Below are 16,719 nucleotides of genomic sequence, written 5' to 3'. Positions count from 1 at the left end.
TGGAGGTCTCCTTGGCCACTTCGGGCCATGGGATGTCTAGTTTGGCCGCAGCGCGCTGACACACGGCTTGTAGGTCCATACTGAGACAGGGCGAAGCTGGTGTGCTGTCGCCCGGGGGAGCAGCCATCGCTCCCGGCTTTGCAGCCTGAGCCGATGACATGAAGATGTCGTCTTCCTGCTCACCCGAGTCAGACAGGAGGAACTCAGAGGTGTACTCTTCGTCCTCCATGTAGTCTAACTCAGGACATCTTCCGCGGGTGAGACCATGGTGAGGTCCAGTCGGGAGCCCCAGCTTGGTATAGCGTGGGGCCCCGTTCCCGCGTTTCTTGCCGCCACCGGATCTCGGCCTGATATTGGGCGGGATTCCGGTTCTGCGGGTGCCGCTGTCGGTGAGCCCCAGACCGCAGTGAGGGGCTCCATCTCTGCGGCAGACGCCCCCGTGTCTTGATTGCCGGTCGGCAGATCAGTGGACATGTGGGGGTCCCGTCCCGACAGGCTAGCTTGTTGCGCTAACCTTCGGTGGAGGCTCTTCACGGTGAGGCGGGCACAATGTCCGCACGAGCCGGGGTTGTCGATGGCCTCCTGGGCGTGTTCCAGCCCGAGGCAGGACGAACAGATCTGGTGTGAGTCTGTGCCTGACACTTTCAACCCGCAACCGCAGCGCCGGGCCTCCGAGTTCCTGACTCCTCTGGTGTGAGGGAGAGAGGCGTCCATCTCGTTCGCCGTGAGGCGTGGAGAGGGTCCGCTCATGACAGGTACGTTCGAGAAAAAAGTGTTTACCGATCTGTCTTTAATCCGGGGAAAAAGGACAGCGTGGGTCTTTTTCTCTCAAGGATATTACCTGGTATGGTAATATTCCTGTAATCCTTTTCTCCTCCGTGGAAGAGAGAAGAAAAAAGTGTCCTCGCTACCGTGGTGTCTGCAGTGAGGGGAAAAAAACACAAGTTAGCGACTGGTGTGTTGCTAACTTGAAGTCAAAACCTTACCTTACTCCAGAGGAAGAACGGCGAGGTTGACTATAATACTCTTCTGTGAGAGAATAGGGTAGCCGGCTAACGCCCGTCGACCGAAATTAGCTTTGGTTCAGTCTGTGGACTGTTAAGCTAGCCCGGCTACTATTAGAGATGTGCTCTGAAGCGAGAAGAGGTGTTTGAATGACGCATGCGTCGTGACGCAGGCTACTTATAGGGGGTGATTTCCCCTGACGTTGACGTCAAGATCACCAGCCAATCAGGATTAGCGTAATGAGATTGATGCTTCTGTTTGCTCCGCGATGAGGCGCATCCCATAGTGAGACATCGAACGGAGAGTTATGAATGAGAACTGTTTGACATATTAATAACATGGTCTTTTACCTTGAGTTCAACTTATATTGTAGACTATGTACTTGGGACAAACCTGTTTGGAAGAGTGAAGTATTATAGGTACATGCTGTTTTGGGCTGACCAGTTTTATTAACTGTCAATTTGTCTCTGTTTGTTCAAGGTTATCAGTTATGGTGTACACAGCATTCGGTGCAGCTCTTCACTCCGCTCTATATCAGATACAATGTAAACCAGGGGTATATACGTACATATCAAATATCTAAATACCTGAGAGTTTTAGAACATTTACATGGCGGTCCCAGTATCGTGCAGTATTAATGACAATAGTACAAATACATTTATTTTTTAACAGCAGGAAAAACTTGAATATTTATTATCGGTGATGCGTTTATATCCACCGCTGCTTCAGACTAGATGGGAAATTCTGGGCGCCAAATGTTCCCCGTCCTTCAACGACAACAGTTGAAGCACCCTTTAGCTCGCTCTTCAGCCCAAGCTGCCACTGTGAAAGTATTTAATGGCCCACAATGGGAAAACATTGTTGATAACTGCGCAGCCACCAGATATGAAAGTCCATACTTGTGTGATGCTGATTTTGAGGAGTAGCACAGACATAAGTGCATTCATACTGAGCCATATATGCAGAAATAAATAAAGAATATAACATGTATTTCCTTATCTGAAACTTGCTGTAATGTCTAATGCCCTGCCGTACATGAGTAGAGCTTTTTTACGACCTTGTTTTGGAGCAATGTTTGCCTCTATTGGAGAACTCCATGGATTTGCTGTGCTCTGGATCGGTTCAACTCCTAATTTATTTTCTTGATCCCCTTGGTGTTTCCCCAAAGCCTGTGTTAGTAAAATGTCACACATTCGTCGCCAAACACTGTGGTTTTATAAAATAAGCAAGTAATACTTTAGAGACCACATTTGTAGCAAAGCCGGCAAGCAGCAGTTTATCTCTGGAGATGTGTCTGTCTGTTTGGGCTGGCTGGAAAGTGGAATGTTTTTTAGTGTGTCTGTGTATGTGTGGAGCAAGTAGAGGACTTTTGATATGTGAGGGGAAATACTCTTTGTAGAAGGCCTAAATAGGTTATCTTCTCTACGATTTACATAAAGCTGGGCAATTTATTTTTACACTAGCCCATATTAAAAGTTATATTTACTGATTATTTTTGTGAGAAAGCAGAGTGTGTGACCTCGGCGCCGCGTGCATCCTCTTGCACTACAGTTTCCTGTGTTTCTCAATGGGGGATGTCTGTGCATCGTTAATCAAGTCTGTCTCTCACAGCGGTGGTTTTTACTCGGCAGCGAGGATGAAGGGAGGAGAGGAGAGGGGCAGAGGAAGGGAGAGGTGGAGAGGGAGGCATAGTCCCAGACTTGACCTTCCTCTGTGTTGCCTGCGAAAGCTGTGAGACGCAGCCTCCTCCACCATATCCAGAGGTTTCATAGGATTCTCCTCGGGACGCCTCTGGAGAGGTTGCTGCTTTTACTTTTTCAAACAATATTGCTTGCTATGCAATATTCGTTTAGATACTTCCCGTCGTCCCATGTTTTATTTTTCAATTACATTTGTGGACTCCCTGCGGAAACATGACGTCACATCAACTGTAAGGCTGGAAGGACGGCGAGCTAGAGGTTGAAAAATGCATGTGTTTCCGTGCAGGGGAGCATTCGTATGAAGATGTCTTGGCGTAGTCAGTGAAGTGCACTCAGAACTAGCCTTGCCTCTTCTCTCAGAGTGTCAATTAGGGAGGGATTTGAATGGGCTGAAGTGGAGCCTCCAGTGAGAGGTCTGTTGCAGAAAAGGAGACATGGAGCCAGAAGGGAAAGGCTTACAAGAAGACAGACGGACAGACAGGAAGAAACAGAAGGAAAGAGAAAGAGCAACATGGATGTGTGCTTATTTATAGATCCAAAATGGTGGAATGAGCTCCCCATTGAAATCAGGACCGCAGAAAGCTTACACACCTTCCGGCGCAGACTGAGAACTCATCTCTTTCGACTCCACTTCGAGCGATAGAATGACTAACAAAGAACCGCTAACAGAGCACTTATATACTAATAAAGGACTGGCTTATCTAAAGCCAGTTGAGTAGCACTTGAAACGATTGGCTCTTTGAAACCTGATGTTCTTATATGATTCTGTTTTCTTCAAGGTTGTGTCTTCCTGGTCGAATGTACTTATTGTAAGTCGCTTTGGATAAAAGCGTCAGCTAAATGCAATGTAATGTAATCCATATGTGCGCACCGATGAATCTCTCCCATTTCCTCAAGTAGTGCCTCACGCTGTGTTTGGTCCCCAGCATGACTGATTGATATGACTAATTTTCTGGCTGCAGAAGGCTGTTGGGAACAACAGGCTGTGAGAAATTAAGATATCCTAATGAGGACCAGATAAGGCGTAGAGCACACGTTTGGATGATTCGATCTGATTATGGCCATAACATTCTGTCACTCCTAATGGATAATGTTACAAAAGCCCTCTAATTTAACAAGCACCCTTCCCTCCAGCTACAATAGATTGAGATGTAATGGAAACAATTAGAGTAGGAGGAAGTAGAGGGCTCGCTGGTCGTGGCACGGAAAGGAGAAGGCGATTCCGAGAGTTCGCCGGTATCTCTCCGCTTCTCTCTTCAACTTGAGTGACCTCCGAGTCAATTGTCCCGATTTGTGTTTCTGTTCCTCCATTTATTTTTAATTGAATGAGAATATCAGTCTGCACAGCTCTCTCCTTATTATATGTAGGGGGGGAAATCAATTTCTGGTCCGCACACTTGCTCTGTCCATCATACTGGAAACACTTTCAATTAACATGACTTAATAAAATTCAGGCTGCGGGCAGGCAATGATGGACTCCAGCTTGTTTATGTCAACAACTCGGCTGCTTCATCGGCAGCCTTTGAGGCTCGCTCACTCTTTTTGACCCCCCTCGGCCAAAGTCACCCTCCCCTTGACTCCTGTAAAGGCAGCATTTCAGTTTTCATCCCGCTTTATTTTTATTAGCTAATTGCACTCTGAAACCTCCCGTGTATGCTCTTAACTCGAACTGCGGGATTAAGACTCTTTACAGGAAAATTGTGAGGTGAGCTAAGGAGTGACTTTTAGCCTCCGGCGGAGACATCTGCATGGCCAGGGTTTTCATTAATTTCCAAAGAAGCCTTTGAAAATATAAATATAGGGAGACATTATCTTGATCCGTGGGATTGAGGGTCGCCCACTGCTCATCTCTGGGGTCAGTACCGTATACGTGAAAGGAGGATGTCCCCATAGCAATGCAAACACAGCACCTGTACTTGTGTTTGCAAAGACAGGAGAGGAAGGATGCTCGGGGCCAGCCACTGAATGTAAAACAAGAGCTTTACACCAAACAGACTCTGAATCCTTCCCAGTACCATGTGATGTTCAGAGATGGGCTCTTCAAGCAGCCACAGCATGTCAGTGGCAGCGAGATGACCTCATCCAGCTCGGCTAGATTTTTTTCTTATTTTATTTCTGGCTCTGCCTAATTAATCCCGGCACTCTGGTTGGCTCCTGACAGCAGGCTTGTAAAGTAAGATTTGTGCACTGCTCATTATCATTGATGAAGTGGAGTGTCAGTGGTGCCAGGGAGCTCGGCTGGTCGGGGCTGATGTGGGTGAGCTTCTGGTAGGGAAGTCGTCAACCCAGTCGCTCTTGTCTCCGCTCCGACAGTCCCACTCCCAGATTAATTGCTCCCAGACCACTTTTGCGGTTGAATTGAATTGTAATGATTCATAAGGAAGTGTAAATTGTCTGATTGTACGTGGAGGCGGCAGGGATGATTTCCGGGGTATAGCCTGCAGATTCAGTTGTTTGGCTTTTATATTGGAACTGCTGGGGAAAATAGGAGGCAGCATTTAGAGGATTGATTTATTTTCAGCTATTGTAGCATTTTCAGTTTATCTGCAGGAAAGAAACGCTTTCAATGTATGCACATGTTTACTGTTATATGAATAGATGGTCCATAATTCTACTAACTGAGTCTACAGTACCTTAACACAATACTTTTCATTTTGAATTGTCTTGAGAATAGAAACTACTCAACCCATCCGGCCTTGATTATTAATTCGTACTATTCCCAGTGATATTATTCCACCATATTTGGGGTTATGTGTATCTGGCTGTAGCTACTTTAATAATAATAATTCCTTACATTTATTATAGCGCTTTTTCAATGACTCAAAGCGCTTTTACATATACACACATTACACATATATCATACATGCAATGGTCAGAAACTGTGGACAATACCCACAGGAGCAAGTTCAGGTGAAGTGTCTTGCCCAAGGACACACCGGCTTTACAGACACTGCAGCGGCGGGTTTCACCCCTTGATCTGATGATCATTGCACAGCGCACTGCGCCACACCGTCCATCTTCACGCCTCGAGGTCATCGAGGCGCTTTTACAAGTACACATTGGTATTATAAATGTACTGTGGACAATACCCACAGGAGCAAATCCTACGTTTTTCTATCATTTTTTCAATCGATTTTCCAACCTTGACTCATATTTCACTAGATATGCAAAGACTTTTATTGACCTCTCTGTAATACGGCCCTTTACCAATATACATTAACATTTAATATAGAGTTTTAACTGTAAAATATAATTTTTCAATTTTTTTAACACATTTAACTTACTTATATGCTAAGTATTTTACCTTTTCAATAAATACTATATTGTTTTTTTATTTGATCTATGTACATCACATTGTTACTATCTTCTTGGGAAATATTTTACATAAGTCCCCTTTGCTATTGTCATGCTTTACATTTGGTTTATTGTATTTACTGTCTGAATTTGTTTCCTAAAATGTGGCATCAAACTTAGCATCTGTCTTTAACATAACATTTGTAGTGACCACCAAAATTGGGATAAAAAAGCCTACATTAATATTCAAGTGTTATTCATTTGCCCAAAAGAGAGGGGGGGAAAGCACAATAAGAGGCACACTTTTCAAACATTTTTCCAATTAGATAATGGTTTAATTTGGCTTAATGCCATCAAAAAAGCAACAATTGAACTTTCCAGCTCATATAGGGCGAATGGTTGCTGCTCAGGGTAAAACAGCCTGGCCCTGGTCACGTCCTTGGCTCAGACGGAGTTAAAAGGTCCGAGAATTTGCAGCACATGTAGATGAGATGTGCCTCGCTGAGGTTGTCTGGTGGCATTGGCAATGACTAATATGGCCACACAAGGCTAAGGTTAGGCAGAGTGAATGTGAACAGATGGTGATATATAGAGCGGGAGAGCCTCCATTTAGGTGGACCAGCCAGTTCATCTCAGACATATTGATCGACAATTACCTTCTTTCCTCAGAGGATTATGGTGCTGCGAGTAATATAAAGGTTTCCTGCCATGTCAATCAACTGTCACAACAAATTACACTGAGCAGATTCCAGCCTGTCACTGAGATGTGCTCTCCAACTCCCCCACCAACCAGCATGTCAATCATCAGTGGTTCTTGGAGGGCATAAACTCTGTTTTTTTCCATTCAGGAATGCTCTTGATACTCTGATCTCTCGCGTATTAAATAATCTCCGTGTGGTTACCTTTACTGTGCCCTGTGCTCTTATTTGCTTGTTTAACTTTGAGTGATCAGGGGCCTCATTTATAACGCAGTGCGTAGGATTCACGTGGGAAGGTTGCTTACGTAGTAGAAATCCAAAAAATAGATATAGAAATGTTCCGACATTTTCCGATTCACCAAACATTGCGTACCGGCGAGTAAAGTGCGTACAGCACCTACGTTTCCCTTTATAAATCACAATCGACTCGAAATGCGGTGCAGCTTTTGCGGGCTTCACGTAACGCCCATATTTGCCTATAAAAGAAACGCCCATTCATTCATTCATTTTGACTGACTGCATGAAGAAGATCGCAGGAAATGACGACAGAACAGCTAAAAAAGACATCTCACACCGTGCAAGATTTTGGTTATTTTGGGGAGGTGAAGATAAATCATATTGTTTGGTGGATGCAGTTTGAACCAGAGTAGCAGCATGGAGGTCGGATCGTCACCAAAATAAATAAATAAGTGGTCCGAAAAAGGTTCATGACAAAAAAAATACACGTAGCCTTCCTCAGGCAGTGTGTTTGTACCGGGGACAGGAGACACCCCCTTGATGAGAAACTGTAAGAAATAATCGGGGAATCCCTCCGGAGTGGAGTCATGACGACTGGATCTAAATTATGTTTTTGTATTTGGTGGTTTGTATCCCAGCTGTCGATCTGCTGTGCGCAGCGTCTCCGCTGCAGCCTGTTGAATCCCTCCGTTTGGATGAGAGGCTTTGACCTTGCCCATCTCAGGTGGAGAGGGCTGATGCCATACTACCCATAGGCTGTAGTGAAGTTATTAAAAACTCCATTACCACCATTCAAAGGTAGACATAACTCACAGTGCAGATGTAGAGATGTCAAGCAGAGATTGATCTGAGACAGAAGTGTAACCCAGAGTAAACTTAAGACGGGTGGAAAGAGTGCCAGAACTGAAATACTAAGCTTTAGACATCCGTCAGAGCCTGGATGGATCTCTCAGCTACACATCTATCATGGCCTTTTCAATAAACCCTCTCTGTCACTGTGTAGATCCTGAAGGAGTGTAAGGATGAGGACTGGGATATTGGCAATATCGTCCACACACTGACCAACAGGCGCTATGGAGAGAAATGCATAGCCTACGCAGAAAGTCATGATCAGGTAAGGTATTTTCTACAAGATCCCATTTCATAGAGTGTGGATTATCTTGCTGTGGGTCATAAAACATGTCCCTCCTCTCCAGGCTCTGGTTGGGGATAAGACTCTGGCCTTCTGGTTGATGGACAAGGAGATGTACACCAACATGAGCTCCCTGACTCCCATGACACCCGTCATCGACCGCGGCATACAGCTGCACAAAATGATCCGCCTCCTCACTCATGGTCTGGGAGGAGAAGGCTACCTCAACTTCATAGGTGAGTGATCATGGAAACACACACCTAAAAGTATACCATATAGAATACATAATATTTAGCAGTCTATTAGAAACATATAATGTTCCTTCTCCAGTGCAGGTAAAGAAGTCCTGAGGGACATTTCTGTGTTAAGACAATTAATCCATTGACAAAAAATCATCCATAACAATGTATTACCTATTTTAATTACATGGAGGGCAAAAATGTGACGAATTGTTAATTTTCACTCTTGTTTGTAATTGTAAATTATGTAATTTTATGTTTTAAAAAAAAATATATATTCTTTTAAATGATGATTAAAAAAATAAGCCTGTAGTAAAAATATACCGTATACATTATATACTGTAACTAGGTTTTTGCATAGGGGCATTTTATTAACAGACATTCCAATTCCAATTTATCTTACAATATACATACTGTGTTTGTTGATTCAGCTGTGTCATATCGTGTGTCATATGTATGTATATATATATACATATGCCATGCCTATTCAAATGTTGTGGTCAAGTGATAATATATCATTGTGCGTGACATTGAGCGGTTTAGAAACGGGTATGATCTTCCTGTTTGGTGCATTTTTGTTAAATGTCTTCATTTCAGATCCCTCTCATGTAATATATTCTTCCTGAATTTGATCCTCTCCCTCAGGCAGAAACAAAAATAAACCTAAGTGTTCACAGAACAGATATAAATGCGCATGTATTCTCCTGTCCATCCACGTCCTCCACAGGCAACCGGCAGGAACAGGCTTCACTTTAAATGTTGAATTGATGAGCTATCCCTACTGTGTTCATTTGCACTACTGTTAGTGGTGTTATCTTTTGTGCCATGTTGACGTGTATCTTTATTCATATCAGCTTCAGGGTAAGACTCTGCAATAATAAATGTATCCTCATTCAAAAAGGCTTGAATACACACTAATTTTCTTTTTGGTTCAGTTGTTATATTTTTATTTAATGGATATATCTCTGGAGTAGCTTGCGACCAATGAGTCAAGGCTGATGTTAAGCATCAATGGAACCATTTGAAGAGAGGTTGACATTAGTAGGCTACTCACTTTCCAGAGCTGATGGTGAAATACAGACGGCTAAGTCAAAGACCTGATGTGTTCATTTTATTTTTCTTCTCAAATTGATCCCTATTCTCAGTTTCTGTTGAGATGCTTCTCATTTTCAACACATCATCTGTGCTATGCTTTATGGAGGCCTGCCGGTAAAGATAATAAAATAATAATTAATTAAGTTGACTTTGGTTGATGGAACGTATTTCCTCGGAGGAGCCACTCTGATATACAGCATTTTAGCTCCACCTGGTGACTAGGTGATCTGAGTCCAAACAATTAAATATGTTCTACAATGCCTGTGCTGCCTCTTTGGATTCATTATTATTCAGTATTCACAAATGTCCAGCCTTATTTGATGAAAGAGTTTGAAGCACGCTTTGAATTTCTGCTCGGTGTGGGTAGGATGGATACAATCAAAGCAGATGTACTCGATGGACAATCATAACAGGGCAGCTCATAATGAACATGATGTCGGAGACCCCATGTGGGCAGTTGGACAGTCGATCCTAATTATATCTGATTCTCTCGCTGGTGTATAGCTTAAAGGAACACTCTGCTGTAATCTTGGTGGTTCGTGTCTCATGGATTCGGAGCCACATTGACTCGCAGCCAATCAGTATTGTTACATGTAGTCAACACATTAGAAAAGGCCCTGAACCTGTCAATAACATATTAAAATGCTTCAATATGGCGAAATAAGGCAATAATAATAGAGCGTGATAACGGTACTTAACTCATTGTAAAACCTCAATGCATTTATTAAGCTTAGCTGAGGTTCAGTTGCTTAATGTTCAGTAGTAGCATTTTCTCTTGCAAGGCTACATCAGATTTGTAACCAGAATAATTATAGTCAAAGTATTGTCTAAGTAGTAGTACATTTGTTCAAACTTCTCATTGGCATCACATTTGTAAATACTTTCATTTGCATTTTTTTAATCAGACCTTTGTGTGTATTATTATCCTGTAAATTAAGTACAAATAGAGAGGTTAAAATGAAACACAGGAAGATGTTAATGATCCTGCGTCATGCAGTTTCCCCGGTCTGAACAGCAAGCCTTTTATTACCAATTTGTATTTCAAGATACTATGACACATGCTTCTTCCTCCACTCCCTCTGTTATTTTCATTTCTTTAAAGTGGCGATGTAAATAATTATTTAATTCAATTATGATTTTTATTCAAACAGACAATTACAACTTTCCATTTTTACTTTTGTAGAAACCTCTCATGCATCAAGTCTGTCAGTTATTGTTTGTAGCTGTTTGTATCATAGTCAATTCAAAGTTATCTGTAGTATGAACAGAGCACATTAAAAGAACTCAAAGAAAATACAATTAAATCAGCCTTTTAAAAATAATTACTTAACAATTACACCTAATTGTGCTCCATTACCTCAAATCAAAGCTGTCAGAATTACTCAGACAAATTAACTCGCAAATCAGTCTTTAAATTAAAGTTGAATTGCGAGTTTGTCTGGTTCTTTCAGGTTATTGTCAGTGGTTTGAACAGCAGCTATGTACAGGAGACCGGTATTATTATTAAGGAGGAATATTGTTCTTTTTCGAGAATCGCTGTCTAGCTGACAAAGAGAATGGCGCTATCATCTTTTGATAACGGTAATAAAGGATGAAAGTTAAAAGCTTTTCTCTGAAGAACACAAAATCAGGGAGCTGGAAAAAAAGTTTCAAAATCCACAAAGTCGCAGCACCCTGGAGTTCATCCCTGTGTCCAGGCCATTGGGCAAGCGTTAGGGAAATGGACAATCAAGGCGATCTGAGATGACATGCCATGTCAATGGATCAATGACGACGGAGTCCTTTAGTCAGTGCTGAGCAAGAGCAAATCGTTCAATTTGAAGTGCCTTGCCTAGAAAAACCCATTTATTTACTCATGACCACCACCAAGTGAGAGGACAGAGGGAGCATCCTTATTTGAGTTGCTGAGAGATGGATACTGTAAAGGATGTTGGAGTGTCAATGACATTAAAGCACCAAGTGGCGTGGCAGTAATGAAACGCCTCAGTGGTTTTATCATTACATCAGCAGGGACAGAATGGAAGCACTCGCACTTCCTGACTTTCAGGGCTCACAGAGACTTAAGATAACCTTGCAGTTTTACAGTCTAAATCATTGAGCTAAAAAACTTCTCCCTGCACTCTGTATTCATGTTTGCTACAATGCAACAGGCAGCCATTATGCTGCAGCCTTGGCCAATGAATTGAAAACCAGCGCTTCGTCCTCATACATTTCAAATGGATAATTTCACAGAGAGCTTACTGTGCTTTCAGGCTTGTGGTGTTAGATGAAAAAGGCATTCCCACCACTGCTGTTTGACCAGTAATGCTTATTTAATGTGCAAATATGAGCGGGAGAGTACATTAACACAGTAACAAGAAATCAATCAAGCAAGTGCAAATAATCATTGCATCACGATTGCAGCTTTATGTGTTTTTTCTTCCTGGCACTCCCCTAAAACCTGTTACTCTCTCCTTCCCTTCCCCTCTGATTCCGTCATTGATCTTCTTTTGCCGAAATCCCTTCAATGGAAAACAAATTGATCCTTGGCTCCTTCTTGTGCTGCTAATTACTGAGGGGACTGTGTCACTGTCGGGCCCTTATCTGATGCAGGGCTGTGTAGAGAGTAATGGGATGTGCCTGCTGAAAATCTGTCTGACATAACCTTGTGTAAACATGGTTTCCCCCCATTAATCATATCTTTATTGGAAGCACCATACGTTTAAGCATCAATGTTTTCCAACACACATTTAGTTACTGTGTCACCCTTTACCATGGATGATCAATCTAGAAAGTGCAACAAAATAAAAATAAATGCCATAACCTTTTTTTTGTATTTCAGATAGCCTTTATCATTGGTTATGATATAAATCAATTTGACACCTTAATTACTGAAATCAGGGAATGTGGTCACATCTTAAGGACAGAGACCAACGGGGCAACATGCATTTTAAAGATCATACAGGTTATTATTATATATTATGAATGCTCCTTTTATCAATCCCTTATATATAATCTCTACTATAAGAAAAGTGCTTATTTTCTCTAGTAATAACCAATTTGTATTTTATTTTTATTTATTTATTAAACAAAGAAAAAGCCAACCTAGCTGCTGTGTGAGATAGAGGCACAAATGTGATTTGAGCTCAATGCTAACTTTTTGTTAATGAGACATTTAATTAAAAAACATAAATGTAAACCAGCTGATGGCAGTAAAGGGAAATCCAGAGGATCACCCAAGTCTCTGATCCTCTGGAGACCATGACTACATATCATGGAAATACATCCAATAGTCATTTAGATGTACCTACCCACATTGCCAACCACAAAGCCATGTGGCTATAGGGTAAAACACTTACTCACTTACACTACTAACTGTAGTCTATAGCTGTTTCTGGCTTACAGTAGGTTTGTTTACAACCTCATTATCTTGACTAGTTTTTCTTGACCTGTCTGACTTTGTTGTAGTCAAACATTGTAAAAAAAAAACTGCAATAAGCCTTTAATGATTGATTTTATAAAACTATCCTTGTATATTTCTGAGTAGAACTCCTAACAGTACTTTATCATAGATAACAGTGCCCAAGATATGACACAAATCATGCTTTTATTCATGTGTGTATTATGGTGAGCATCCATCATATTTCATCCTTGTTACAGAATGTGCCATCTGGTTTATTTAAGCTGCGAGGAGGCAGAGGAAGGTTATTATTATTATTATGGTGATTTAATGCAGGCATATGGGAGAGACATTGCCGTGTTATCGTAGAGGAGAGGGAAATGATCACCTAATGGAGGTGTGTCCAATGTGTTTCTTTAAAGCTGAAATGAAAAGAAGAGTCAAAGTCTTCCACGGGCACTGAATGAACGTGTACAGGAAATCAATCATCTCCGCTAGACTTTATAAAATAATAACATTAGGAAACTCAAAGTCAATACAGAGGAAAGATGCTGATGTACTTGCATGGTTAATGAAGTGTAGCTCTTTTGAGGGCTTTTATCAAAGCTTCAGCTTATCTGGCCACACTGTTTTGGACATTGTTTTGATTTCTTTCCAACACTTATTGCGTATGTTCATTTTAATCGTAAGGTAATTCATTGAACATATCTGATGTATCGCTATGTGAACAAACATATAAAGATTATGTTTTGGGAGATTAGACCACATCGCCTTATGTTTTAAAGGACACCTTTTCCCTCATCGGGAAAAACATTGGTGGTAGTAGTAGGATGATGAGAATATTGAAAATCTGGAAATGATTATGAATGACTTCTGAAGACCTCCACCTGTTCACTGGAGGTGATGAAGTTAATGGGGTGCAGCCATTTTACCCCAAAATGGCAGGTGACTGAAGGGAGGAGAACATATTCAGAGTTTGACAGAAGCAATATGATTGGCTGGATGAAATTACGGGTATTCTAAGTAAAATAATGAATATCGGCTGATTTGTAGAGTGGCAGTTGAGAGAGAGAGAAAGAAGATTGCTCATAAATGAAGTGCAAAGATAGTCATCCTGATTTAACTTACACTCAGATTCATTTGTGTATGTAACAACATGGCCTCCCTGCCTCGATGTGCCGCACCGCACACACACTCGCAGAGAGTTCGGATAATAAGGAAAAGCCCATTAATGGAAACACAGTTTTCACACTGTTGGCATAAAACCGTTTGTCATGTGTTTGTGTTGTTATTTGCGCCGGTCAAGTTTGGACCAGTAGATAAATGTATCTTATAACAGTAACAGTTTCTTAAAATGCTCATTATTTTTTGTTGTTCGGTTTCTAAACCAAAGAAAACAAAAGATCCAATGCTGCTTTTTGGTTCTTGGGTTCACACCGACTTTTTACAAACAAGGCAAGATTTGTTAATATAAAAATCACGTACACTGACAAGTACAGTAACTCTCATTACTCGGACAGTTTCGGTGACCTATTCTGCATCATCAGCGCTACGTGGGCCCATGGGAACATTTCAACAAGATGTATTTCAGTGACCGATGGCAAGATACGCTGTGTTCATGCGCGCTTGAAGTCTTTAATTATTTCCCGGTGGTCACAAAAAAGCTGAAAGAAAGGGAAAGGTCATGAGCAGCAGTTCAGAATATAACTAGAAAGAAGGCTGGAGACAGCAGAGAGAAGGGAGCCATTATTTCATTGGATACAATTGTGAACCATAATCAGAAGAGCAATAAAATACAAGCCAGCGTTCTCACCTTTCTAACATATCAGAGGGTGACGCACCACAGGCCATTGTAGTGCAAGGGAACCAATGCCTCGCCTGCTCGGTTATCATGTGTCATTGAGAGTTAAATGCTAGTTTTAGTTCAATTGAGCCCAATTACTAATGACGAGAATCTTCAACCAGAAAGTAGAGACTGTAGTAAATTGTCAAAATCACACGCTGCATTCTTTGGCTGGATAAACAAAGCTCCCAGAAACAAACGCCAAATCTCACACAAATTGTATACAGTGCGCACTTTATATAAACTTTCATAGTATCCTTTTTTTCAATTTTCATGATAAGAAATCAAAGTACTTTACAGCTCCTTTCCCAGAGGCGAAACAACGTGTGCAGACAGATGTCAATCAAGCTTCCGCTTTGGAAAACTGCAGCTTGTTAAACTTCAAGAGAAAGCAAACAGCTTCTCCAGTTTTTTGTTAGTTTGTTTTGTGAAGTTTTCTCTGAGACTTTTTATCACCATCCCAAATTAGTTTTTGCAGCTGCGAGTTACTCCACGGGTTCCCTAGTCTATGAACAGCATATTGACAAAGTAGTTTTAGCATTCTTATATCAATACGATCCGTCCTCAAAACCTGCATGGAAATGGGACGCAGCCCTTACGGTGTCAAACTCAATTTCATCGCGGGCCACATCAGCATTATGGTTGCACTCAAAGGGCCGGTTGTAACTTTAATACTATATAAAAATACATATATAAATATATCATATATATAAAATAATGTATTATATTACATCATTGCCTCTGCATTGGATTATCATCGGATAGGGTAATAACTTCATAATTAACTGTCTGAAAGCATAAGTCTAGGGCAAATAATTGCAAGTCTTTTCAGTGCGTATGTCCCAAAATGATTTAAAAAGAAAAACCAAATTCTGGAGAAAAAAGAAATAGAAGTGACATTTTGAAATAAAAATCTGATTCTGAGAAAAAGGAATTCTATGAAAAAATGCATATTTTGAAGAAAAAAAGGCAAATTCTGAGAAAAAAAGGCAAATTCTGAGAAAAAAAAGTCATATTTGAGATGCATTGTGGGACATGTAGTTTATGAGCAACGTGCTTCTGTAGCATGTAACCGTATAATAAATATATTATATTCTTTGTAAGCTCTTGTGGTGCCACATACAATGAAGTCGCGGGCCGAATGTGGCCCCCGGGCCTTGAGTTTGACACCCCTGCCTTACACCTTCATGTTTGTGTTGTCAGTCGTGTGAATTACAACCATATCATTTGCAGTCTTAACAGTGCATTACACACATTGATCCATCTCTCACTTTGACTTAATCATTAAATGTTTATTACTAGTGTGAGTGAGCGCTCCTTCACCTGCTACATGCAACACAGTGCAACACAGAGACCTTTTCCCTAGGGCGTGTCGAAAGTCATTCTGGGAAATGAAGGAACTCAAACGTACTGTAGATGTTGTCGAGTCAGACTGGGGGCAGATACACCAAAACAGTAAATTATGCATCGAGCATCTCATATTGATGCCTGGCAGTGAAAGAGTATCTGAATGTGGATTTATATTCTCCTTGAGATTGTGTTCCCCGAGGTAATAATGGGGCTTATTCCTTAGGTGCTATTTAAAGGGAGGAGCCTCTAGCACTGTGTTTGAGAGTCTTCTTGTATGCCATTGCTCCCTCTTGAGATCCTGATATCATGAGAAAGCAACTGAATCCAGAGAATAGCAGCTTACTACGACTGCCTTTGTAAAAAAGGAAGTAAAATCAAGAACATGTGTTTGTTTTTTCTTGAAGGAAGGTTGTCAAATTGTTGCATGTCCTTAGCCATACTATATATTTGAAAGCCTGCAACGGCCAAAATAAGGAGGTTGTATAGAACAAAACTCTCAACAAAGACTGTCAAACTTTCACATCTTACAAGTGTTCAAACTCCTAGCACCCAGGGCAAAGCACACATGGAGAAAAACCCCCAGGTAAAATTAAGGAAATCTACTTAAAGTATGAGGGTAAAATAACTCATTCATATTTTAGTTTATTATTATCCATGCAGAACCATGGAAGATGCATTTGATGTAACTGGTTGCAAAAGGGCTTACTAGTTGTCTACTGTGTGTGGTTGATTATACTGTATAACAAC

General features: G+C 41.2%; 1 protein-coding gene across 1 annotated transcript in view; it reads left to right on the top strand.

Annotated features, from left to right (window-relative positions):
* Nucleotides 1-16,719, top strand: part of gbe1b (glucan (1,4-alpha-), branching enzyme 1b) — a 94,267-nt gene that overhangs the window by 38,447 nt on the left and 39,101 nt on the right. The window contains exons 11-12 of the mRNA XM_034096973.2: nt 7,938-8,048; nt 8,131-8,302. Of these exons, the coding sequence (XP_033952864.1) occupies nt 7,938-8,048; nt 8,131-8,302 (283 nt within the window). The remainder of the gene's footprint in view (nt 1-7,937; nt 8,049-8,130; nt 8,303-16,719) is intronic.

Source organism: Pseudochaenichthys georgianus, chromosome 13 (assembly GCF_902827115.2).
Source record: "Pseudochaenichthys georgianus chromosome 13, fPseGeo1.2, whole genome shotgun sequence".
Lineage (NCBI taxonomy): Eukaryota > Metazoa > Chordata > Actinopteri > Perciformes > Channichthyidae > Pseudochaenichthys > Pseudochaenichthys georgianus.
Note: the sequence above shows the minus strand (reverse complement) of the source record. Positions and strands in the feature narration are given on the sequence as shown.